At 37.7% G+C, this 27,016-nt stretch overlaps 2 protein-coding genes across 3 annotated transcripts; one reads left to right on the top strand and one right to left on the bottom strand.

Moving 5' to 3' along the window:
- LOC132600410 (homeobox-leucine zipper protein REVOLUTA) lies at positions 1–27,016 on the top strand. 2 transcript variants are annotated; one of them, XM_060313564.1, is made up of 18 exons: positions 1–1,593; positions 2,079–2,235; positions 2,567–2,652; positions 2,751–2,841; positions 2,942–3,037; positions 3,119–3,232; positions 3,320–3,403; positions 4,252–4,407; positions 4,491–4,565; positions 4,807–4,913; positions 5,041–5,215; positions 5,313–5,501; positions 5,918–5,998; positions 6,066–6,200; positions 6,298–6,632; positions 6,751–6,856; positions 7,197–7,346; positions 26,903–27,016. In XM_060313564.1, the coding sequence occupies exons 1-18, from the start codon at positions 1,361–1,363 to the stop codon at positions 26,948–26,950; spliced, it is 2,418 nt and encodes an 805-aa protein (XP_060169547.1). In that variant the 5' UTR covers positions 1–1,360; the 3' UTR covers positions 26,951–27,016. The 2 variants fall into 2 exon arrangements, with proteins under 2 accessions (XP_060169547.1, XP_060169546.1); XM_060313563.1 differs by lacking the exon at positions 26,903–27,016 and adding an exon at positions 7,928–8,372 and having other exon boundaries at positions 5–1,593.
- LOC132599418 (CASP-like protein 5A2) lies at positions 9,779–21,232 on the bottom strand. Its single transcript, XM_060312791.1, has 3 exons — positions 21,106–21,232; positions 19,951–20,183; positions 9,779–10,171 (listed from the first exon to the last, which is right to left on the bottom strand). The coding sequence occupies exons 1-3, from the start codon at positions 21,230–21,232 to the stop codon at positions 9,980–9,982; spliced, it is 552 nt and encodes a 183-aa protein (XP_060168774.1). The 3' UTR covers positions 9,779–9,979.

Raw genomic sequence — 27,016 nt, 5'->3', positions numbered from 1 at the left:
AGAGAGAGGCAAGAGCAGCATAAAAACACTGTCACATTTTCGATTTGCGAGCTCAACACATAAGTTCTTTATTTTTTTCTTTTTCCTTTTTCTCACCCACCACCACTCTCCATTTTCAACATCACTTCTCTCTCTAAAATATATTCAATCTTTTTTTTTTTTTTTTGCTGTTCTTAATCGTTAACATGTCTTTTATAGTTTGTTTCAGTTTCAGATCTTAAAGGGGTTGATGTTTCTAACGTATTGAACCTTAAAAAACCAAGAAACAAAGAAAAAAATACAATCTTTTTTTGCTGTAACTAATAGTTGACATGTCTTTTATAGTTTGTTTCAGTTTCAGATCTTAAGGGGGTGATGTTCCTAATATATTGAACCTCAGAAAACAAAGAAACAAAGAAAAAAATTCAATCTTTTTTTGTTTTCTTTGTGTTTTTTTTTAAAAGGTTCTCTTTAATGGGGGGGTAGTTCTTGTTTTAGGTTTGTTTGTCTAATTTGAGAAAGCCATTTTTTTCAGTGAAGTGTACTAAGAGAAGAGAAAATCAAGAAACATAGCAAGTTTTTTTTTTCTTTCTCTTTGTGAGGGGTAGTTCTTGTTTTATGTATATACTGAAGGGGTTTGTTTGTTTATCAAAAAAAAAACAAAAACAAAAAAAGCCATCTTTTTTGAGTGAAATTTGGAAAAAAGTTATCATTTTTGGACTGAAACGTGTCATTTGATCTCTGTATAAACCAGCTGGATAAGTTTTACAGCTCAGAAAACTTGAAATTCTTGTGGAAAAATAAGCTTATAAAAAGAGAGTTTTGAAGAGAAAAACAAAGGGCTGTAGTAGAAAGTTAAAGTCTTTTTTTTAACTTAATGATGAAGGAGTTTGGAGTTTTGTGTGAAGAGTGTATCAAACACGAGTAGTTTACAGCTTAAGTGAAAATATTTGTGGTAAAAAAGAAACAAAGGATTTGTTTTTGTCTGTATTAATATCCTTTGTTTCTGGCATATCTTTAGTTGAGCAGTTTTGGCTGTACCTTAATTTGTAAGGTATGTGTGAAGTGTGTGTTTGAGCCTTTTAAGTGGCACATAGGAATCTTCTAGTTAAATCAAGATCGTTCATTTAAGCTTGTCTGAGATCACTAGGAAAAAAAAGGAGCATCAAGGTTTAGTAAAAAAGGGTAAAAAGAAAAAGAAAAAGCCTTTGTTTCAGAGAATCTTAGTTCTCTGTGTAGATATATATAAAAGCTGTCAAGAACACAGTTTCAAGGGAATATATCTACTCGGGGTGTTTTATTTATTCAAAGGGTGTACTAAAAATCCAAAATCTTGAATTTTTATTCTTGGTTTGGGATTTTGAGATTTTGAGGGTTACAAATGGCTATGGTGGCTCACCAACAAAGGGAGAATAGTAGTGGTAGTATTACTAAACATCTTGATAGTAGTGGAAAGTATGTTAGATATACAGCTGAGCAAGTTGAGGCTTTGGAGAGGGTTTATGCTGAGTGTCCTAAGCCTAGCTCGTTGCGCCGACAACAATTGATCCGTGAATGCCCGATTTTGTCGAATATCGAGCCTAAGCAGATCAAAGTTTGGTTTCAAAACAGAAGGTACCCTGCCATTGTTTGATTTTTCGGTTTAAATTTGGTTTCTTGTTTGTTCTTAAATGCATACATTTATGTGTATGGTGTACTATTGATCTGCATTCTAGTTTGTTTAGTACTGCTAGAATGTTGTATAAGGTAGATCACAGATGATAAACTGGAATTTATCAGTGCGGTTCTTTTTCTTAGGCTTGTGGATTGGGCGGTAGGAGTAATTAGGCTGGTCAAAATGGGCGGGTTGGGCTGAATCTGAGCTGGTCAAAATAACCTGCCCAAAAGCTACTTGGGCTGATTAAATGGGCGGGTTATTGATACGGCCAGAAGTTACTTTGGGGGGCGGGGGGGGGGGGGGGTTCATGTTTTCACGGGCTAATTTTGCCACCCTAGGGGTAATGGTTAATCTTAGGTGATTGAATGTGTTGTTTAATTTCTTTTTGTTGGAGAAATGAGCTTAGAGTTTGGCATGGAGGGTAAATTTTGTATCGTTTCAGGTGTCGAGAGAAGCAAAGGAAAGAGTCTTCTCGACTACAGACTGTGAATAGAAAGTTGTCTGCGATGAATAAACTGTTGATGGAGGAGAATGATCGCCTACAGAAACAAGTCTCACAGCTTGTGTGTGAAAATGGCTATATGCGGCAACAATTAACTGTAAGTTAAATTAATTCTTCATTTATTGCTTATTCCACCGTTACGGACTGCCTTACTTTAAGCAGTCTATATTGTCTTTATATTGATAACATTGTGTTAGGTAAGTCTTATGATTATGGCATGCATGACTTTAGATTTGGGACTAAATTTTGTATGCCGTTGTTTTCTGTTGTACTATGGTTTACTACTTGCCCTTTTTTTTCGCTGTGCTATTTGTCGAAGAAAAAACAAGAAGTATTGGGGTACTGTGACTTCAATGGTACCAGTCATCTGTGTTTCAAGAGGACTCATTTAGAGCTTCCTTAAGAGTCTCTACTTGTGTTTTGTGCAGGCATCAGCGGCCACGACTGATGTAAGTTGCGAGTCAGTGGTAACCACCCCTCAGCATTCCCTCAGAGATGCTACCAATCCCGCTGGGTAAGTAATTACAAACAGTTGTTTCTTGGGAAATGGCATATATCATTATTTAAGGGACTAGTTGTTTATCTCTAAAGTCAAGTTTATCCTCTATACAGACTACTATCAATTGCAGAAGAAACCTTGGCGGAGTTCCTTTCTAAGGCTACAGGAACTGCTGTCGATTGGGTCCCGATGCCTGGGATGAAGGTTGAAATCTAGTCAATCATATTTACTTTAAAAAATTCAGTATTTCCATCTGTCTCATTGGCCAGACGGCTAAAAAACAAAATTCTCATTCTATTGTCAGCCTGGTCCGGATTCAGTTGGGATTTTTGCCATCTCACACAGTTGTAGTGGAGTGGCAGCCCGAGCATGTGGTCTTGTTAGTTTAGAGCCGACAAAGGTAAGCAATCTTGTGGAAAGTTAATTTAGAAGTAATGTTGTCAAATTCTTCTATGTAAAATATTTTCTTAAATTTTAACAGATTGCTGAGATCCTCAAAGATCGACCTTCTTGGTTCCGGGACTGCCGGAATGTTGAAGTTTTCACGATGTTTGCTGCAGGAAATGGAGGTACCATTGAGCTTTTGTATACACAGGTAAAATACCTTCTCTTTAATCTTCATTTTTTCTTCTGATTGGATTAGCGACAGCGTTAAGGGGATTCTTGAAATCATTTCTTTCAGACATATGCTCCTACCACCTTGGCTCCTGCACGTGATTTTTGGACTCTGAGATACACAACAACCCTAGAGAATGGTAGTCTTGTGGTAAGCACATCTTTCTCATTAGAGCTAGCTAGTATCGGTGATCTGGCTACTTTTGTACTTAGTAGTTCTGGCATTGCTTATTTAACTTGTCTTTTGACATCTCAGCCCCCTTTAAATGAACGAGAGCCTTGAATGTAATATATTTGGGTCATATTTGTAAACTTTAATAAAAATGATGCATCTTAACCACCCCTTTTTAGATCTTTGAGGATCCTGCTACTTCTACATGTAAACTTGGTGCTACATTATTGAGAAAATGACGAAAATGGTTTAGTCCCTTAAGTATGTACTGAACACTTTTAGTCCTTTAAGTTTGTCGTTTAACTTTCAGTCTGTGTAAAATATTTAACAATTTATGTTGGTTAGATTTGATGGAAATGGTGGGAAAAAAGATTTTACCGTAAATCACAATAAAGTCCCATCAAACTGCACTAGACACTAAAAAGATATTAATTTTTTTTTAGAAATTTCACCTCAAAAAGTTGCACGAGACTCTAGAAATAAATCAATAATAGCAGAAACTACAAAAATCACACCTCTAAATGTGAGTTCTCACTAATTTCCTTCCTTTTTTTTCATAGTTGTCAAATCTAATTGACAAAGTTCAGCAAATATTTGATAGAGACTAAAATTGTAAATTTTTAACTAACTAAAAGGATTAAAACAGTTCAGCGCATACTAAAGGGTCTATTTTGAACCTATCCTCACACATAAGGGACCATTTTGTCATTTTCTCCTACATTATTTGCTGATTTTGAAATAGTGAATTCTATTAGCTGTACCATTTTGAATATGTTGCTGATGGTCTCTTGTTATATGTGGCATCAATTTCCCCCCCACCCACCAAGGTTTGTGAAAGATCCCTCTCTGGTACTGGAGCCGGCCCAAATCCTGCTGCTGCTTCCCAGTTTGTAAGAGCTCAAATGCTTCCATCCGGATATCTTATCCGACCATGTGACGGTGGAGGATCCATTATACATATTGTTGATCACCTGAATCTTGAGGTCAGATATCGGACTGTACCGCCTACCTTTCTCCTTAACCTATTCCATGTTGTAGCTGCACTTCACTGCATATAATTTTTCAGGCATGGAGTGCCCCTGAGATTCTTCGTCCACTTTATGAATCGTCAAAAGTTGTGGGTCAGAAAATGACTATTGCGGTGAGTTCAACCCTTGATTTTTTACGGTTCAATTTTTCCTTATTGTGTTGGCATAGAAGTATGCATTTTAACATATTGATGATGAGAAACCTTATGCTATGACGCCCACCAAACTGTTCAGTGAATGCTTTGTTTTTTATTTGTCGGGTTTGAAGTACTTGTGCAATTACCACACTTTTCATAGCTTGCCATCACAGTAAAAGAAGCACTGATTTCATGTTTTAATTTGTTTCCCGTAAAGGCATTGCGATATGCAAGGCAAATTGCTCAGGAGACTAGTGGCGAGGTAGTATATGGTCTAGGAAGGCAACCAGCTGTTCTTCGAACATTTAGCCAGAGATTATGCAGGTAATGTTTATTTCTGGTTTTTGTTCTGTGTTCTCTCTTTAGATGCTAATTCTGAAGAAAATTTACAACTACATTATTGGTCTAATTTGCGCTGGGTATGTTGTTGTTTGTTCTACTATAATTGCAGAGGGTTCAATGATGCCATAAATGGATTCAGTGATGATGGCTGGTCAATGTTAAGTTCGGATGGTACTGAAGATGTCATAGTTGCTGTCAATTCAAGGAAAAACCTCCCCACCTCATCCATTCCGCTTTCCCCTCTTGGAGGTATCCTTTGTGCCAAAGCATCAATGCTACTCCAGGTGAATATTGGAGCTTTATTGAACTGACTAAACAATTTCTCCATGAGCTTGTAATTGGATGAATGAGAATATACCTAACTTTTTTGTTTGCTGGCAGAATGTTCCTCCTGCAGTACTGGTTCGGTTTCTGAGGGAGCACCGTTCAGAGTGGGCGGATTTTAATGTTGATGCCTATGTAGCTTCTGCATTGAAATCTTGTCCATATACATATCCTGGAATGAGACCTACCAGATTTACCGGAAGCCAGATAATAATGCCACTTGGCCACACAATTGAACATGAAGAAGTAAGCACTTGTCACTCTTTCAATTGCTAGGCTAAAACAAGTAACCATCTAATCCGACCATTAGACATGGGTTGGATAACTGACTTTCTAAAAAAGGATCAAATATGTATATTATCCTCTAAAAATGGACATCCCAATGAATACCCATTTGTCTGGTTGCAATTTTTCATGAGTTGTTGCTTTCTGGGAGTCTAGGCTTATTTTTAGCTTTTTCTCACCTGACTATTCCTGAAGCCATGGATATTCATATTATCCATCGGTTAACCCAATTTTTTTTTATCTGTGTTAATATGAGCGGGTTGTATATTTTATCCGTTTTTGTTTGACTCGTTTTCGACCTGTCCATATCCGATCCACCCCGCCTGGTTGCCACTCCTACATGAGACTTACCCCCCTCTTTTCCTTTTGATTTCCAGATGCTTGAAGTTATTAGGCTGGAAGGTCACTCTATTGGCCAGGAAGATGCTTTTATGCCAAGAGATATTCACCTTCTCCAGGTACTTTTGCGTGCTATACTAAACAAACATTGTCGAAGGATAATACTAACGTAACAGTAATTTCCAGATGTGTAGTGGAACTGATGAGAATGCAGTTGGGGCCTGTTCTGAACTAGTTTTTGCTCCAATTGATGAGATGTTTCCAGATGATGCACCTTTGCTTCCCTCTGGGTTTCGCATCATTCCTCTCGAATCAAAATCAGTTGAGTAAAATATTTCATCCACAACACCATTGAATTCAGAGCGTTAACTGAATTAAACATTGACAGTATAGCTTGGCTTGTGATTTTATTATTCAGAGGGATGCCCAGGATACATTAAACGCTCATAGAACTTTGGATCTAGCATCAAGTCTTGAAGTGGGCCCAGCAACGAACGCTGCTACTGGAGATGCAGCCTCTTGTTACAGTGCACGATCTGTACTGACAATCGCTTTCCAATTTCCATTTGAGGACAATCTTCAAGAAAACGTAGCTACGATGGCCCGCCAATATGTTCGCAGTGTGGTTTCATCTGTCCAACGCGTTGCCATGGCAATATCTCCTACCGGAGTGAATCCAACACTAGGGTCCAAGCTTTCTCCAGGCTCACCAGAAGCTGTAACATTGTCGCACTGGATCTGCCAGAGCTATAGGTAAGCTGTAAAATATTCCTTTATCAACTTTTTGAGAAAAGATAAGAGAGGGTTTCAGAAGTACTTGGGTTTTCATTTGTTAACATTCCATTTATCTTCTTTTGCATTTAATCTCCAGTTATCACATGGGGACGGAATTACTTCGAGCTGATTCTAGTGGTGATGAATCAGTGCTAAAGAATCTATGGCAACACCAAGATGCTATTTTGTGCTGCTCATTGAAGGTGTGAATTTTCCTGCTTACCGGTTTTAAGAACTCATGTAGATAACATATTTCGTTTGTGATGAAGAAATATTGTACGTTTAAGTTGAGCTATGAACATGAGCATATATACGTTTAAGTTGAGTTATGAACATGAACATATAGCTTTTGCTATCTTGTATTTGAATTAAATATTCACCAAGTATTTGATTGTGAACCCACTTAATATTGTAAATTAATTTGACATTACTGTAGGAACCCTTAAACTTCAAATGCTGAATCCCCCCATCCATGTTCTTGTCTTCTATCATGTTACAAGAATGTGTCAGTAAGTTGATGAAGTTCTTTCTCTGTTGTTGCAGTCGTCGCCAGTTTTCATATTCGCTAATAAGGCTGGGCTTGACATGCTGGAGACAACATTAGTTGCTTTACAAGACATTACTCTAGATAAGATATTTGATGAATCCGGGAGGAAAGTGTTGTTCTCAGAATTTCCCAAGATCATGGAACAGGTAATTAGCTTTCAGATTGTGCACACTGTAAAAGTAGTTTTCCTTCCTCCTAGTTTTGATCGCTTAGGGTCTGTTTGAGCAAATTTGTCCGGTGTTTGGTTTTGGCTAATAGCCAAAACCATGATATACCAAAATCTTATCTTATCCCATATGTAAGATACCTTTGTGTTGAACTAAACGACCCCTTAAGGAAAGAGGAATAATAATACTGCAAAATTCATTTTGTCGAGTAAATTGGTTGGTTCCACTTCTAGTGTGAAGGGGTTGTTTGGTTGCTGGTTAGAGTTATTCATGTATTAGTTACTCCTCCTACCCTGTATAAAATAAAACATAAATTGACTCATAGAGTATGCATTTTCTAGTTATGCGGTTTGTAAATTGGTATCCAAACACCGTACTTGTGTTGTACATATCAACTAAAATACTACCAAACATAATACTAGTTATGTTTGTTAATACATGAATAATTCATTTCCTAACAACAACGAAACAACCGCTAAGAATGTGATCAGGCTATTGCGGAGCCTAAACCAAAATTGAGGTAGTTTTGGTCTTAACTATTTTTTGATACTTGATCTCAGGGTTTTGCGTGTTTGCCTGGTGGTATCTGCATGTCAGCAATGGGACGACATATTTCTTATGAACAAGCTATTGCATGGAAAGTCTTTGCGTCATCTGAAGAAAATACTGTCCACTGCCTGGCCTTTTCGTTTATTAACTGGTCATTCGTGTAACGCTGTCATTTCTTTGTGTTTTTTTTTTTTTTTTGACCTCTTTCTCAAAGAACACGGACAGCCAGGAAGACAGTTGAGTGTTGGAAGATCTTGGGACGAACGGAAGTTTTTGTAATATGTAAAACTCCCAGCATCTTCTGCATTAATTTAATTAGACTGAAAGTTGTATTTTGTTTTCTTGATACTCTTGTGTAAATCTTATTAGTGTAGTTTTGTTTTTTTGAGTGAAGATGCTTGTTTACGAGTCCAAAAGAACTGACAATCATCAATTTAGCTCCTAGCATTTCCAATAGATTCAAGCCTCATTTGTTTTCATTAAGATTAAACGTTAGAATGCACATCTGAATGATTAAAATGTTGTCTCTAGGTCTGAACACTGAATGATTAAGATTGTTTATTTTTCAATAACTGAATGTGCATAATATATTTATTTAAACATATTAAATATACAATTCAAATTAAAAAGTAACTAAATAGTAGAAAATAAATATAAATTTAATAAAAAAAATATTATTTGATAAAAAAAATGAAATATTTATGTTCATTAGTAATGGTGGAGATGTTTTGTAGGTGTGGGGATGGAGGGGTGAGGGGTGGGGTTGGTGGTGGGGGTAGTGGGGAGTGAGTGGGTGGTGTGGGGTAGGGGTTGGTGGTGGGGAGTGGGGGTGGGTGGTGTGGGGTAGGGATGGGTGGTGGGGAGTGGCGGTGGGTGGTGTGCGGTAGGGAGTAGTGTTGAGTGGGGTTGGGTGGTGTGGGGTGGGATTGGGGTTGGTGGTGCAGTGGGGAGTGGAGGGTGGGTGGGTGGTGGGGTGAGGTTGAGGTGGAGGGGTGGGGTTGGGGTTAGAGCTAGTGATAAAAAAGTTTCATACAAAAATATCTCTTAATGATATTAAAATTTGATTTAAGATCTTAATGATTAAGAGATATTCAAATCCAATAAGTGTTTAGATCTTAATGCGAATAAATACACTTAAGATCTGAGCCATTCAGATTCAGATCTTCAATAAGTACAAACCATTCAGATTCAGATCTTCAATAAGTACAAACAAATGAGGCCTCAGTAACTTTAATGTTAAAGTACCAGTAGGCTGATTTTTTTGTTTTATCGTCATTCCTATGCTGACACTTTTTTTGTTCTAACTCAAAAAAAAAGTATCATTTCCATAATATGAACTTTAAAATTTTTTATTGACTCCTAATGAGATGATTTACAATGACAACCCTCAATTTTATTGGACCGTGCAATTGTGTCAATTCAATTGTGTAGTATGAATTTTAGTAGCTCAATTGATTGGCTACTGAACTTTTATCTTATTGGAGAGGGTACAAATCCCCTTTACATTTTTTCCTTTCCCTACCCCCTATGTTATAAAAATTAAAAATTCAATTGTTTACTTATTCAGTGAGACTATAGTAAATTTGCAAGTTCACCTATCTTACAAATGTCTAAAACTTATTTTAGATCATGAGTTTTAAAATCTTGTATTCTTTCTTTTAAACTCGTCAAATACGTCACATATTTTAGGATAAATAAAATATTGCAATAAGACGTACGGACGAAAGTTTAACGATCTCCTGGACTGGTAGCTTAAACATAAGCAACCTAAATATTAGCTTTCAGATCTCAAGGAAATAAAGTCTGGATACTCTACGTGATGCTAATAGTGCCTGCTACAAAATTTTGTGCAATCCTTCATATCTAGCAACAGACACACAACTCAATTTTTCATATTAACCAGTTTCACGCAATCTGTATTTACACACCGCAGCAGCCAATTGTATGTTTTTTTTGTTTTTTGGACATCGTCATCTGGACAAACATTTGCAATATCAAAACAAAAACAGTACTCTCACAAGATATTTTGACGTCGTTCAAGTAATTTCCATGAGAGCCCCTCTTCACCGGGACGCAAGCGACCAAAAGTTTAAGAGAAACGATGGCAAAGCACAGAACCAGCTTAGAAAAGCCATAGCGGTAGCAGTCTCGAACTCTAAGCAGTGATTTTGAGAGCAGACACCAAGGTCATTGCCAATCAGGACAGTAATTCCAGCAGAAGCACACGCTGCAGCAAACGTTAGGGTAGAAGTGACCTGCAATAAAGATATTCACGAAGGAGATTAATGGCAAGGAGTCATGACCCTAGACATGCTTCATGATAAGCTTATTTACAAACTTAGGTTATATGCACAAAGCTAAATGTGTGTGAGTGCTTAATTAAAAAAGAAGTCATAATATTGGGGTAAATAAAAGAACAAAATGATGAATGCTGTTAGAAGGAACTCCAATGGCACACGTTATGAGATACTTAAAAGACAATTGAACTTTTATCTTTCCTACAAGGTAATTTGCACATCAAACCAGACGAGTTAACAAACCATGTTAAGGAGCAATTTTATGGCTGAGCTCACGGATCTTAAGAGATGAAAGATGGATCAGAAATGTCCAAGAATACATCAAGAGAATTGCAATATTTTCGTACAAAATCAACAAAATGATGAGGAAATTTCCCATCAGATAGGTAACAAAACTAAAGAAGGCTCATAAAGTATTTCAGTTTTTCCAAATCAGTGAAGCTATCCAAGCCGAAGGGTTCATAAACTGCTTTACATCCTGTGTCTGTAAAGGTACGTATTAAAACTGCTTTACATTCTTCTAATATCAGTAACGAATGGTTTATATCTTCTGGATCCCTGATCTTTATCAAGCATAGCATGCTATTGTAATCTATTCTTCTATAAGAGTTTATCGCTCTACACTAAATCTAACTTTGCGTCACTTTTATTCCAAAATAAAATACAGTTAAGATCATCTGTATGTTAGGATTTGAATCCCAAATCCGACCTTTGTAAGCAGGTTCCCAGGAAAGATTGGAGGGTCACAACTGGACCACTTAAATACCAACCTCCTTAGACAGAACCTACTTACGCCGTGATGTAAACGAAGAATAAATAGCACACACAGATTTATAGTGGTTCACCCTCAATGTGAGAGCTACGTCCACGTTGCTGCTGCAGATCTTATTAAAGAAGAAATATTACAAGTGTTTACAACACTCAACCTCACAACCCCAATCCCAATTACACTCAAGAATTTTTACCACAGAAAATTCTCTCAAAGACCTTCTCTTACTTAGGCCTTTCACTAAGAGTATTTCTCTTAGATTTTTTTTTCTCTCTTTGGGATGTGTATAGCAAATGATCTTAATGATATCTTACAAATGAACCATAAGCTACCTATTTATAGGAATGAATTTCCTATGATGAGGTAAGCGCTTACATCACGACTATTATGAGGTAAGCGCTTACATCACGACTATGTGAACAAAAGAATTGACTTGTTTGACCAATTCCACACCTATCAAATCTCCCACTTGAAGACTAATTTTAATTTGTCTTCACACTTTGATCGATGCAGCAGCTCTTTCCTACTTTCATACTTCGTGCAGGCCAACTGAAGTTGAGCATAGCTTCAGTTTGTCTATCGTCACTGCCTTTGTCAGCATGTCTGCTGGATTCTGACTCCCTGCGATCTTCTCAAGCATCAGCGCTCCATCTTCCAAAGCTGATCTAATGAAATGGTACCGGAGTTGTATGTGCTTCGTTCGAGCATGGTAAACCGGGTTCTTTGCCAAATGAATGGCGCTTTGGCTATCACAATATAGCACACTTCCCTCGTGGTCCTGATCCAATTCCCGCAGAAAAGATTGTAGCCACATCATTTCCTTTGTGGCCTCCGTCACAGCAACATACTCAGCCTCACAACTAGAGAGAGCTACTATCTTTTGCAAATTGGAAACCCAAGAGATTGCAGTACCTCCGAAGGTGTAAACATACCCGAATGTGCTATTTCTGCTATCAATATCACCACCGTTGTCAGCATCAACATACCCTTGCAATCCTGTTTTTGATTTTCGGAAATATAGAGCTGAACTCGAGCTGCCTTTCAGATATCTGAATATCCACTTCACAGCCTCCCAGTGTTGCTTTTCCCGGATTGCTCATAAATCGGCTGACAACTCCCACTGCATGTGCAATGTCTGGCCTTGTACATATCATTGCATACATAAGACTACCGATTGCAGATGCATAAGGTATCTTGTCCATCTGCTTCTTCTCATCCTCGGTTGTCGGCGACTGATCCTTTGACAACCGAAAGTGTCCAGCCAAGGGAGTGCTGACTGGCTTGGCATCATGCATGTTAAACCTTTTGATAACTTTCCTCACATATTTTTCTTGTGAGAGTTTGATGCCCTCCTTGCTTCGGTCGATTCTCATCCCAAGGATTTGCTTTGCAGCTCCCAAATCCTTCATTGCAAACTCTTCCGATAACCCTTTTTTCAACCGATCAATCTCCTGTAGGTTTGCTCTTACGATTAGCATGTCGTTGACATAGAGTAGCAGTATCATGTACGAGTCTTCAAATTTTTTGAAGTAACAGCAGTGATCTGCCTCGCACCTTGAAAAATCAGCTTTCTTCATAAAGCTGTCAAACTTTAAATACCACTGTCTTGGAGCCTGTTTTAGTCCGTACAGACTCTTTTGAAGTTTGCACACCAGATTCTCCTTTCCTTTGATTTTGAATCCCTCCGGCTGTCACATGTAGATTTCCTCGTCTAGATCACCGTGAAGAAATGCAGTTTTCACGTCCATCTGTTGCAGATGTAGATTTTCCTTTGCTACCAGCCCAAGAACAGTTCTGATAGTCACCATCTTGACTACGGGAGAAAAGATCTCCGTATAGTCAATGCCTTCATCTGTTGAAATCCCTTTGCAACCAGCCTTGCTTTATAACGCTTGCTTCCATTGGGTTCTTCCTTTATCCGATAAACCCATTTGTTTTGCAATGCCTTTTTATCCTTTGGCAACTCGGATAATTCCCATGTATGATTTGCCGATAGTGAATCCATTTCATCCTTCATTGCCAGCTCCCACTTAGTCGATTCATCGACTTGCATTGCTTCTTCATAACATTCCGGCTCCCCTCTATCAGTGAGTAGAATGTAGTTGAGGGATGGAGAGTACCTGTGAAGCGGCTTCCTGATCCTGGATGATCTACGCAGCTTTGTGATTGGCGTCTGTTCATTTGTTTCAGAATCAGCACTTTCATCAGCACCTTCTCGGATTGTTTGTTCCTCTGCCTCGGTTGTACCTGGTTGCGGCTCAGGTGCCGGAAAGTCCCTCAAATCGACTATTTCCGATTCCTTGTCCTGACATTCTGAATTCTTTTGCAGCTTGTCTTTGTACAGTACCTCTTCGTTAAAGACAACATTCCTGCTTCGGATGATCTTCCGATTTTGTTCATCCCAAAATCGGTACCCAAGCTCGGTGTCACCATAGCCAATAAAGTAACACTTCTTTGATTTTGGATCAAGATTGCTTCTAGCCGTATCATCATTATGAACATATGATAAGCAACCGAACACTTTCAGAAATGAAAGATTTACCTTCTTGCCACTCCAGACTTCTTCTGGAATTCTGAAATCCAATGGAACTGACGGTCCTCGGTTAATTAAGAAGGCCGCGGTATTGACTGCATCTGCCCAGAATGTCTTGGGCAGTCCAGAGTGTATTCTCATACTCCGAGCACGCTCGTTCAACGTTCGGTTCATTCTTTCGGCTACTCCATTCTGTTGCGGCGTTCCAGGAATAGTCTTCATCATCTTGATCCCATTATCGGCACAGTACCGTTTGAAATCACCATCAATGTATTCTCCGCCGTTGTCGGACCTCAAACACTTCAACTTGAGGTTTGTTTCATTCTCGACCATGGCTTTCCATCTTTTGAATACACTAAACACATTGGATTTATTTTTCATAAAATAAACCCATACCTTCCTGGTTGAATCATCAATGAAGGTCACGTAGTAGTGTGATCCTCCAAGAGAGGGGACAGTGGTAGGTCCCCACACGTCTGTGTGCACCAATTCCAACTTCTCGACCTTCAACTCCCTGCCTGCATTTGAGAAGCTTACTCGCTTTTGTTTTCCGAGAATGCAGCTCTCACACGTATGAAGGTCCACCGTCTTCAGCTCCGGAATTAAGCCATTTGTCACCAACAGCTTCATCCCCTTCTGGCTTATATGCCCCAGCCGACAATGCCACAAATCTGTCTTCTTTGTGTTGTCAACCACAACAACAGTATCACGACAGCTAGTCGTCATGTAGAGAGTGTCAATCTTCTTTCCTCGGCCAACTACCATAACACCTTTCGCCACCTTCCAAGACCCATTACCAAAGTTGAGATCATATCCCTCATCATCAAGCTGACCTACTGAGATCAGGTTTCGCATCAGCTTTGGAACATGTCTAACTTTTGTAATCTTCCACGAGGATCCATTTGACATCTTCAAATTAATGTCTCCCGTGCCAACAACATCTAGCGGCTCTCCATCGGCTAAATAAACTTTGCCGAGATTCCCAGCCACGTAGTTTGTCATTATATCATGATGTGGGGTGGTATGAAAGGACGCTCCTGAGTTAAGCACCCAAGAGTCTATCGGGCTGTCAACCGATAGCAACAACGCATCGCCAATGTCTTCCGTAGCAGCGTTGATTCCAGCCCCCTTGTTGTCCTCCTTCTTTGGCGCCCTGCAGTTCTTCTTGAAGTGACCTGGTTTTCCATAGTTCCAACACTCAAATGTTCGTCCTGGTCTGGATTGACCCCTGCCATTCCTTGACTTCGATCTGCCCCTATTTCGGTTGTAGTTTCTGTCATAATTTCTGCTTCTGTTTTCAACATTAAAAGCAGAACTCGTCGATGCCTCTCCAGAATCTGTCCTGCGTACTTCCTCAGCAAGGATACGATCCCTAACATCGTTGAACTTTAGTTTGTCACTACCGACAGAATTACTAACTGCTGCTCTCATTGGCTCCCAACTATTTGGTAGGGATGCCAACAAAATTAAAGCTTGTACTTCATCATCGAAATCAATTTTTACCGATGACAATTGATTTACAATGGTATTGAATTCATTTATGTGTGCAGCAACATGAGCATTTTCCATCATCTTTAGATGAAATAGTTTCTTCATGAGAAATACCTTATTATTTGCCGAAGGTTTCTCATACATGTCAGACAATACCTTCATCATATCTGCGGTGGTCTTCTCCTTTGTCACGTTGTGAGCAACGTTCTTCGACAGCGTCAGTCGAATGACTCCCAGAACTTGTCTGTCGAGGAGATCCCAATCTGCTTGCTTCATCTCCTCTGGTTTCGGACTCAGAGGTTCATGAAGCTTTCTGCCATATAAATAATCTTCAATTTGCATTCTCCAGAACGCAAAATTTGTACCATCGAATTTACCGATGCCGTGCGTCGTACCATCTTCGCCTCCCATCGTTTCTAAATCACAACACAACCTGTTGCTCTGATACCAGTTGTTAGGATTTGAATCCCAAATCCGACCTTTGTAAGCAGGTTCCCAGGAAAGATTGGAGGGTCACAACTGGACCACTTAAATACCAACCTCCTTAGACAGAACCTACTTACGCCGTGATGTAAACGAAGAATAAATAGCACACACAGATTTATAGTGGTTCACCCTCAATGTGAGAGCTACGTCCACGTTGCTGCTGCAGATCTTATTAAAGAAGAAATATTACAAGTGTTTACAACACTCAACCTCGCAACCCCAATCCCAATTACACTCAAGAATTTTTACCACAGAAAATTCTCTCAAAGACCTTCTCTTACTTAGGCCTTTCACTAAGAGTATTTCTCTTAGATTTTTTTTTTCTCTCTTTGGGATGTGTATAGCAAATGATCTTAATGATATCTTACAAATGAACCATAAGCTACCTATTTATAGGAATGAATTTCCTATGATGAGGTAAGCGCTTACATCACGACTATTATGAGGTAAGCGCTTACATCACGACTATGTGAACAAAAGAATTGACTTGTTTGGCCAATTCCACACCTAACACTGTATTCATCTTAAAGTCAAAAATTACCCATGAGATATACCAATGGTATGTGTGATTTGGAGAGACAACGAGAGAGAGGGCATGCTAAAGTGTAAAAGGCAACCAAGAGGATGTGACCATCTTTCACAGTGAAGGCTACCAAGAGAATTTTATTATTTCATACAATTGAACATACAATATAACTTTTGGTAACTATTTTACAGATATGACTCCGGTATAAGACTATGAGCCCATTTGGATTGGCTTATAAGTTGTTTTCAGCTTTTTTGAGTGTTTGGCTGGCCAGCTTAAAGCCATTTTGTATTTAAAATAAGCTCAAAAAAATAATTGGGCTAGTTTGGGTTAGCTTATCTAAAGCAGCTTATAAGCCCAAAAAAATAAGTTAGGCTACCCCAATTTTTTTATTTTTTTTTGGCTTATAAGCTGTTTTCAGCTTATAAGCTGCTCTTTTTAAGCCCATCCAAACAGGCTCTATGTTACTCCCTTTGTCCGCTCTCCTTTTGATGCATCCTGAAAAGATTGAAGTACTTTCATCTAAGAAAACTATGCTTTGAAGCTTTTACCCGCTCAACACTATGCCCTTCACTTCCACAAGTATAAAAAAAAGGAAAAAAGGAAGAAGAACCAAAGATGGAAATATTTAATTCTCATCTTTTGCAAGAGGGATGCATCAACATACTCATGACGAAGTATTAGGTGATAGAAAGGCAATGTGGAAACTTGAATTTGTTTTGCTTACGAGGCCTTTTTCTTTTACTTTTTTTTTGATAAGAAATGTCTAATGTCCTTCATTTCTAATTCAATATCCAATTAAACTAACTCATTGAATGGGACGGAAGGACTAAATATCATAAAGTTTATAGGACTCCTGAATTATTTCCCAACAAAAAAGTTTATAGGACTCCCGAATTCATGAAACAACTAAGACTAGTCAAGTATCAGAGGCTGTGCCCTTCTTTCTGGGACTGTTATAGAGTAGTTAGCAACATTTTTTGAGTTTCTCATCTCTTGCAATATTAGGAGAATATATAGAGATATATGTGACCACTAGTTGTCTCCAAGTTGTCTTAAGAAAAATAGTTTGAGATGTGACCAACAGCAAAATATCTTCCTCGTAGCCATGAGGAAGTTTCTAGAGATAACATTAAGACGACATTACTAGAAATATCTTATGAACGATAATCCCCCTCATTGCCGACCGGGAGGTTTTAAGCATCTTTCACGTGGCACATAAAATTTAGATAAGGTTTGTTTACCGGAAAATCCGCACTTACAAGAGGCCCATTGTACGAAGCAACTACTAGATTAGTCACTAAAGATATAGACAAATGATGTCAATTATGGGGAAAAAAGGAAATAGAGAAATGATGTCATATTTCGAAACTTTTGCCATATAATGCCTTATGCATCAATGATAACTATTGATTAAAACAGTTGAGTGGCAAGAGCCTAAGAACGAAGCAGGAGGTAATCTTTTACCCTTATTCAGGTCTTGCTAGCAAATCGGTTTTGTTTTTATTAGTAAATGGATTTTTATAACGGAAAAGGGCAAAAATTACCCCTGAACTTTGGGAAATAATTCACCCATATCCTTCGTTATACTATTGGGCTATTAATGCCCTTAACGTTATTCTTTGGGAAAATATGCCCTTATGTGTAACGGCGTGCCACGGTCAACCCATTTCCCCCTTATATTTCATTCGGATGAAATAAAACGCGGATCCAACCCAGCAAAATTATCACCCAACCCGTAAATAATATATCAAATCCAACTATCTCTCTCTCTACAAAACAACGCCGACACCTTTCTCTACAGTAAACCTAACTTCATTTATGTCATGATTTCGGTGAATTGAAGGCATGAAGTTAGGTTTACTGTAGAGAGAGGTGAGTGGAGATTTACTGTAGAGAGAGGTGTCGGCGTTGTTTTGTAGAGAGAGAGAGAGATAGTTGGGTTTGATTTAGGGTTATTTGGGTTTGATATATTATTTACGGGTTGGGTGATAATTTGGCTGGGTCGGATTCGCATTTTATTTGATCCGGATAAAATATAAGGGGCAAATGGGTTGGCTACCGTGAGTTTGACACATGGCACGCCGTTATACATAAGGGCATATTTGCCCCAAAGTATAACGTTAAGGGCATTAATAGCCCAATAGCATAAGAAGGGTATGAGTGAACTATTTTCCAAAGTTCAGGGGTAATTTTGACCCTTTTCCGTTTTTATAAACATAAGTTGAAGGAATCATTATTCTTTTTGAACTTTTTCCCCAGGCTTAGTTCAAGTTGCACAGGTTGAGGTACTTGTGCGTTGTGACTTAGTTCCTAAGTTACACGGACTCGCCATTTTGGGTGCCGTCCCCATCCGGGATACCGTCGGGTGCGGGTGCGGGTGGGGGGACGGCAAACGTCTGGGATACTATCAATTACATACGGATACTTTGACCGGAGTCCGTCGACAAATTTGGGGGGAAAATTTTAGATTTTGATTTCTCAAAATTAAAAATAAAGCAGATTTAAGATAAGGAAAATGACATACCTTCAATATTATAGTACTTTTATCTCATGTTTGCTGCTTCATGTTTTAGATAAACAAAGAATACAAGGTTGTGTTGAGTCCGGATGGCAGAGAGAAGCAGCGATATAGATGGAGGGTTTATTTTCGACCTTGAATGGCTTTCTCTTTCTATCTTGAGGAAAGAATGAAAGACTGTGAAAGAGACGACCTAAAGGCTTGAAAACTTTGCTCTGTAAAAGCTTGAAAAGGAAATTTGGGGAATATGAAGAAGACGACTGCTTACAGCTGGAGGAGACATGTAGTCGTGTACAAGCTGAATTAGGACTCTTAAAAGTCTTAATTGTATTAACGTACAAAAATGACCCCTTTATTCTTCATATGTGCTATTTTTATCCCCTTTATTTTCCATTATATGATACTTGTGACACAAAATTGAAAGACACCTAATTATGCTATTTATAAATGTTTCTTTCTTATACAATATAGGGAAATTTTAAAATTAATTATTAGCATGTCAATTTTTTGATAATTAAAAGCACGGACATATTTACTGGTTGAACATAATAAAATTGACCCCTTTGTACAACGGATTATTCTTGGAACGTATTTTTTCATATGCCTTTTATATTTTTTCATATTTAAAGTCGAATCCCCGCACCCGTATCCATAACTGGATCCGCACCCCCGAATCCTAAAATTTAGATTTTGCCGAATTTGACACTCGAATCCGTACCCGTATCGGATACCCGCACCCGAGTCCGCGTAACTCAGCCTAGAGAACATTAGACTTAAAGTAAATGACCTAACATAACTAAAACTTAAAACCCAACAAATTGGATTCCCTATATGGATCTTTTACTTTCATTGTGCTGTATTTCTCGCTAAGCCTACATGAGTTCTAACTTCCAAGAATAAAGGAAACTAACTGAACGTTTTGAAAGAAGATCGTAGAGTTGTTAGAAAAAGGCGCATTTTGCATAAACAGGAAGTTGGTCCATCGTGTATTAGCATAGAAGCTATCTCAAGTAAAAACTGATACCATACAATGAAAAGTCATATTTTTCAAATTCCAATATATCCGCATTAAGCTTTTTAGTACCAATTGCAAGGAGGAAAGTTGAAATTTTCAATATTTTACTCATCACGATACAATTTTACAGAACTAATGTATTGGAACTGATTCCGATAACTAGCTTTTCCCTGTTGTATCAAGTCCTTGCATGTCTGATTGTACCAATCTGAGCAAAAGCTATCAACTTTCTATGAAGATTCATTTTTGATATCTCACGAAAAAATCAGAATGTTTGACAAGCTGACATACATCTTTTTTATGGTTTAAAAATACTACTTCAATAATGCCTTCATTCATTAATTAGCTCAGTTACTATTACGTGATCAAGTTTTTGATGAATCAATGGCAACTTACCCCATCACCCACAACAAATAAGCTCACAATCCGAGAATTCTGCAAGCACCGTCCAACAAGAAGGGCATAAACATCAAGAATTCCTAGAGACAAGCTCCATAAGCTCTGTAAACCAGCAGCAGCAACAAGGTAACTGGGAAACCAGATAAGATGAAAAAATTCACCATAAAAGCAACACAACTTCCAATAAGCATGTGCTTGATCAGAGGCCAAAACAACAACAATGATGAGTTCTTAAATTTCCTTCATTCAATATTACAGAAGACATCCTTTTTTTTTTTTTTTTTTTTGAGATGGTAAAGTAGACATCCAAATATTTAACAGGATATGATGAGTTACTGTCAGCATTTGCAGCTCCAATTAGTTAACTTCAAGTTAATTAAATTTCAAATGATTGTCTAGCACATTTAGGCAATACTAGATATAAACAGAATTGAATAAAGTTCGAACAACTATCCAGTGAGATAATGAGACAGAAATGAAATTTCCCCCTACCACTACAAAATCTTAATTTGATCTGCAAATTTTACTGATAGGACAACCATTAACTCTGCCTGCAAATTACCCTTTTCTTCTAGGAGGATAACAACTGCTCATATTTACACAGCAACAACTAGTACAAATTAACATCCTCTTGCACACACTAGTGAGGAAATACCGGTACATAAGTTGGTTGTCAGCATACTACAACGGGATTTGAACCTGAGACTTCTTGGTCTCCACAAATTCCACCTCAACTTGTTAACAGTAGATCCATACTTCCTATATAAGCTATAGGCTTAGTAGGCTGAAAATTTTAGCATCTCCACTGGAGAATAACACTTGCTCCATCAGAAGGCCACAGCCCATCTCCAATCAAAGATTATTATTTTTTAAGAAAAGCTAGACTTCTAATTGTATGAAATATTAAGCTGCCAGGCACAATTGTTCCACATAATAAACCGCGAAATCACTTACTATACCATCATCTAAAACTCAGCACATTCTCAGTTCATTTTATCCAAAAATGTCAGTTCAGTATGAACTGATGTAATACTGCTATATTTGCAATTACAGTCAAGCCTCTCTATAACAATGTCGTTTGTTCCGATATTTTTTGTTTGCTATAGCGAAATGTTGTTATAGAAAACATATAATGTATAACATAACATAAACGATCAATTCCACGAAAAACATGGTTGTTATTATTTTTCCTTCCTCCTAGTTTTGATCGCTTAGGGTCTGTTTGAGCAAATTTGTCCGGTGTTTGGTTTTGGCTAATAGCCAAATTAGCCAAAACCATGATATACCAAAATCTTATCTTATCCCATATGTAAGATAACCTTGTGTTGAACTAAACGACCCCTTAAGGAAAGAGGAATAATACTGCAAAATTCATTTTGTCGAGTAAATTGGTTGGATCCACTTCTAGTGTGAATGGGTTGTTTGGTTGCTGGTTAGAGTTATTCATGTATTAGTTACTCCTCCTACCCTGTATAAAATAAAACGTAAATTGACTCATAGAGTATGCATTATCTAGTTATGCGGTTTGTAAATTGTGTTATAATGTGTGAATATACATAGAATATACACTGGATATACAGTGTATCAATGATCACAAACTGAGAAAAATAGAAACTGTAAAAATGGAGGTAATCGTGTGAAGGTTAAGAGATGATGAAGAAGAAGTAATTATCATTAGAATGTGATGAATAAACCATGAATACAATGAATCATATTTATAACTACTCACAAGCTTAGAGTTAGTTATAACTAACTATGTGAACTCTATCTTCTAGAAACCTCTAAGTCTTTAACTACCTTTAACTACCTTGATATTCATACAAAGACTAATCTGTCCTTCTATCTTTAATTATCATTCACTAAGTATCATCTACACTCCCCCTCAAGCTAGGTGGTGTAAAAATGTTGAGAACCCGTAGCTTGAGTTTCAAGTACTCATGTTGCACTCTAGTCAACCCCTTTGTAAAGATGTCAGCTGGCTGTTCCTTAGTGTTGATATAATGAGTTGTGATGAATCCTTTCTGAATTTTCTCCCTAATAAAATGACAGTCTATTTCAATATGTTTTGTTCTCTCATGGAACACTGGATTGTGTGCAATTTGTATAGCTGCCTTGCTGTCTGTGTGTATAACAATAGGTTGATCAATGCTCAGATTTAATTCCTTTAGTAATCCCAGTAGCCAGATCAGCTCAGCTGTTGTAGCGGCCAAACTCCTATATTCTGCTTCTGCAGAACTCCTTGACACTACTGTTTGCTTTTTTTATTTCCATGACACAAGTGAATCTCCAAGCTTAATCATGAACCCTGTCAGCGATCTTCTAGTTATGGGGCATGAAGCCTAGTCTGCATCACAGTATGCAGTTACTGTATGATTGCAACTGCTTGAGAGCAACAGGCCTTGTCCAGGATGATGTTTAACATATCTCACTATCCTTAGTACAGCTTCTATGTGTGACTCCTTAGGATGTTGTAGAAATTGACTTAAACTCTGAACAACAAATGATATGTCAGGTCTTGTTACAGTCAAATAAAGTAACTTTCCTACGAGTCTTTGATAGGCAGCTTGATCAGCTGGAGTATCTTCCTCAGATGCGGCCTTGATCTGTACCTCTTCACCTCTAGCTTTGGCTTGTATTCCTTCATCATATTCTTTTGAAGTGAGCTTGACATTAGTGTCAATGGGTGTGCCAGCTGGTTTAGCACCTGCAAGTCCTACCTTTGATATGAGCTCCAATGCATACTTCCTATGATGCATTGTGATGCCCTTACTTGATCTTGCAAATTCAATCCCAAGAAAATATTTCAACTCTCCAAGGTCTTTCATTTTGAAATTTTGTTGTAATGCTGTCTTTGTTTCTTCAATCACTGTCAAGCTATCTCCTGTGATCAGCATGTCATCTACATAGACCAGTATGATTACAGTACCTTGATCATTCTTCCTGATAAACAATGAGTGATCAAACTGGCTTTGCTGAAATTTGAAGCTGAGTAAAGCTTCAGACAGTTTTGCATTCCACTGTCTTGGTGCCTGTTTTAGGCCATACCAAGATTTGACCAATCTACATACTAAATTCTCCCCCTGATTAGCAAATCCCTTAGGCAATTCCATATATATCTCATCATATAAGTCTCCTTGTAGAAAAGCATTATACACATCCATTTGATGGATGTGCCATTTCTGTGTTGCTGCTAAGGCCAAAACAGTTCTTACTGTTACCATTTTCACCACAGGTGAGAATGTCTCTTGATAGTCAATCCCCTCCTTTTGGCTATACCCTTTAGCTACTAACCTTGCCTTGAATCTCTCAACTTCACCATTTGCTTTATACTTAATCTTGTATATCCACCTGCAACCAATTGTTGTTTTTCCTTGAGGCAGTTTAACTATGTCCCAAGTGTGATTGTTCTCCAATGCTGATATCTCCTCCTTCATAGCTTGAATCCATTTTGGGTCTTTAACAACTTCATTATATGTAGCTGGTTCTGTCAGAGTTGAGAATGCAGCAATATATGCTTGGTATTTGGGACTTAACTTGTCATAGTTAATGTATCTATTTAGTCCATATGCAGCATCTTCATGTATATTCAAACTGATAAAATCCTTCATCCATACTGATGGTTTGGTACCCCTTGATGACTTTCTTGTTTCTTGAACTACAGTTGTTGACTCTTGTACTGGTTGTTCAACCTGCAAATCTGTTCTTTGCTGACTATGTAGCTCAGCTATGGACTCTTGTGCATTATCTTCATGTGACATAGTTTCTGTGTCTGTATTTAGCATTTGATCTTGTATTTGTCCCTCATCTTGTCTATATTCAGGCTGAGTAAGATTCTTGAACTGAATATACTGAGGCCATTGAGACATATCTTCAACTGCAGTGTCTTTGAAAACATAAGTGGATGTTGTATCCTTCTTTTGAAATGGAAAGGTTCCTTCTTTGAATATAACATCCCTGTTAACAAAGAAACTATTCTTAGCTAAGTCATACAACACATATCCTTTTTGCACATCAGAATAGCCCATGTGTATAGTTGGTTTTGACCTTGACTGCATTTTATCATGTTGAGTCATATCTTTGGCAAAACATAAGAAACCTAGTACCCTTAAGTGACTTATATTTGATTGTTTAGCATGAAATCTTTCATATAGTGAAACACCATTAAGCACTGCAGTGGGCAGCCTATTAATCACATACACTGCTGCCAGAATGCAATGTCCCCATAACTCAATAGGAATATGAGCCTGAATCCTCATAGCTCTAGTCAGTTCTAAAATGTGCCTATGTTTACGTTCAACTACACCATTTTGCTGTGGTGTATACACACAGGTCCTTTGATGAATTATGCCTAATTCTTGAAACAAGGTAATGCAAGTATTATTTAGAAATTCTGAGCCATTATCAGTTCTGATGACTTTGATAGTTTTATCATACTGATTTTTGACCAGCCTGAAGAATTATTTTAAGCAAGTGCATACATCAGATTTATTTTTTAGTAGCATTACCATGTAAATCTTGAGTAATCATCAACAATAGTCAGAAAGAACTTATTGCCATCAAAAGTTAGAATTTTATAAGCACCCCAAAGATCTACATGAATCATTTCAAGTCTGTCATTAGTTTTTATATGGCTAGGCTGAAATGGTAATCTAGTCTGTTTGGCACAGGGGCATATAGTACAACTATCTATACTACTCTTCACATCACTAGAATTACAAGAAAACAATCTAGTTAAAACTGAGTAAGAACTGTGGCCAAGTCTTTTATGCCACAAACTAATATCTTGATTGAACACTGTATCCTCAGGATTCTGCACTGCTAGACTGATATGTTTTCCATTATATGTATGTTGATTCAGGACTATTGTTATCAGTAGCTACTAGTGCCATGTCCTCTACCATACCCGCTATATCACCTGCTGCATTTGCTGAAGATACAGCTGAATTGGCACTATGACTTTTGTTTAGCAATTGAACAATCTGATCATACTGCTCTCTAGTAAATGCATTTCCTATCTGTAGCTGTGCATCAGCACCTTGTCCATTTTGAGAACCATATCCTCTCATGTTATTGCCATGTCCAAAACTAGAACTTGCCCCATTCATATTATATGGCACAGATGCTTGTTGGGCATTATAGTTTTGAGTGTTGACAGGTCCAAGATCCATATTTGAACTCTCTCCTACCACATTATAAGCAGCACCATACCTTTGACTCTGACCAGTTTTCCTGTCTACCACACCTTTCTTGGAGTTGAAATCAGAAGGATATCCTACTAGCTTGAAACATATGTCTTTGGTGTGACCCTTACACTTACAAAAGTCACAGATCAAACTGTTATAAGGTTTCTTAAAATTCTGATGTCCATACTGATTTGAACCACCTTGACTCACATTGTTTTGACTCACATTATTCCTTGAATACATTGCCAGATCAACGTTTCCAACTGTGGCACTTGGATTAGTCCCTAGAACTCCAGAGTTAGCTGCTACAGCTTTTTGGGACTCATTACTGATCACTAAAGATTAAGCTTGATTTACATTGGACATAGGATTCATCATAAGTATTTGGCTTCTAGCCTGAGAGTAAGCATCATTTAAACCCATCAAGAATTGAAACAACTTCATTTTCTGTAAGTGTTCTACAAATGCTTTTGACTTAGAACAATTACAACCAGGATCTGGTACCATTGACTCAAACTCTACCCACAGACTTTTTAACTTTGAGAAGTACACAGACACAGAAGCTGTGCCTTGATTCAGTGTGGCTATTTCTTTATGTAGATTATAGGTTCTTGATATATCAATTTTATTGAACCTTTCACACAAATCTTGCCATACCACCTGAGCACTAGTAGCATACATAATTCCTCCTAGTAAATTCTTTGAAACAGCATTCATTACCCAAGAAAGAACTATGGCATTTACTCTTTCCTAATGATCCCACATAGTCTCAGGGTAATTCTCCTTGCTACAAGTACCAGTAACAAACCCCAACTTATTTCTTCCTAATAGAGCAAGTTTCATGGAGTTAAACCAGATGGAGTAATTTTCAATACCTGTAAGTTGAAAAGAAATGATCTGTATTCCACTTACATCTGTAGGTGACAAGAATAGTGGATGATTGTAGTCAATTCCAGATCCTTGTTGTACTCCATTTACACCAGATGAATTTCCTGGTAATGAACTACCATTTAAAGATCCAGGTTGCGCACCAGAACCATCTCCAGTTGAGACACCAGAGACACCATTTGCAGGATTCAAGTTTTCCATTTATTCTTGAAAGAAATTGAAACACTATTGATTTGCGGAAGCAAGACTCAAAATCTTGAATTGTTCATAAGAAAAATAGAAATGAATATGAGTATACTGACAAGCTAAACAGCCTGCTCTGATACCATGTTATAATGTGTGAATATACACAGAATATACACTGGATAAACAGTGTATCAATGATCACAAACTGAGAAAAATAGAAACTATAAAAATGGAGGTAATCGTGTGAAGGTTAAGAGATGATGAAGAAGTAATTATCATTAGAATGTGATGAATAAACCACGAATACAATGAATCATATTTATAACTACTCACAAGCTTAGAGTTAGTTATAACTAACTATGTGAACTCTATCTTCTAGAAACCTCTAATTCTTTAACTACCTTTAACTACCTTGATATTCATACAAAGACTAATATGTCCTTCTATCTTTAATTATCATTCACTAAGTATCATCTACAAATTGGTAACCAAACACCGTACTTGTGTTGAATTTTTCTACATATCAACTAAAATACTACCAAACATAATACTAGTTATGTTTGTTAATACATGAATAATTCATTTCCTAACAACAACGAAACAACCGCTAAGAATGTGATCAGGCTATTGCGGAGCCTAAACCAAAATTGAGGTAGTTTTGGTCTTAACTATTTTTTGATACTTGATCTCAGGGTTTCGCGTGTTTGCCTGGTGGTATCAGCATGTCAGCAATAGGATGACATATTTCTTATGAACAAGCTATTGCATGGAAAGTCTTTGAATCATCTGAAGAAAATATTGTCCAC

The sequence above is a fragment of the Lycium barbarum genome, chromosome 6, assembly GCF_019175385.1.
Source record: "Lycium barbarum isolate Lr01 chromosome 6, ASM1917538v2, whole genome shotgun sequence".
Taxonomy (NCBI): Eukaryota; Viridiplantae; Streptophyta; class Magnoliopsida; order Solanales; family Solanaceae; genus Lycium; species Lycium barbarum.
Note: the sequence above shows the minus strand (reverse complement) of the source record. Positions and strands in the feature narration are given on the sequence as shown.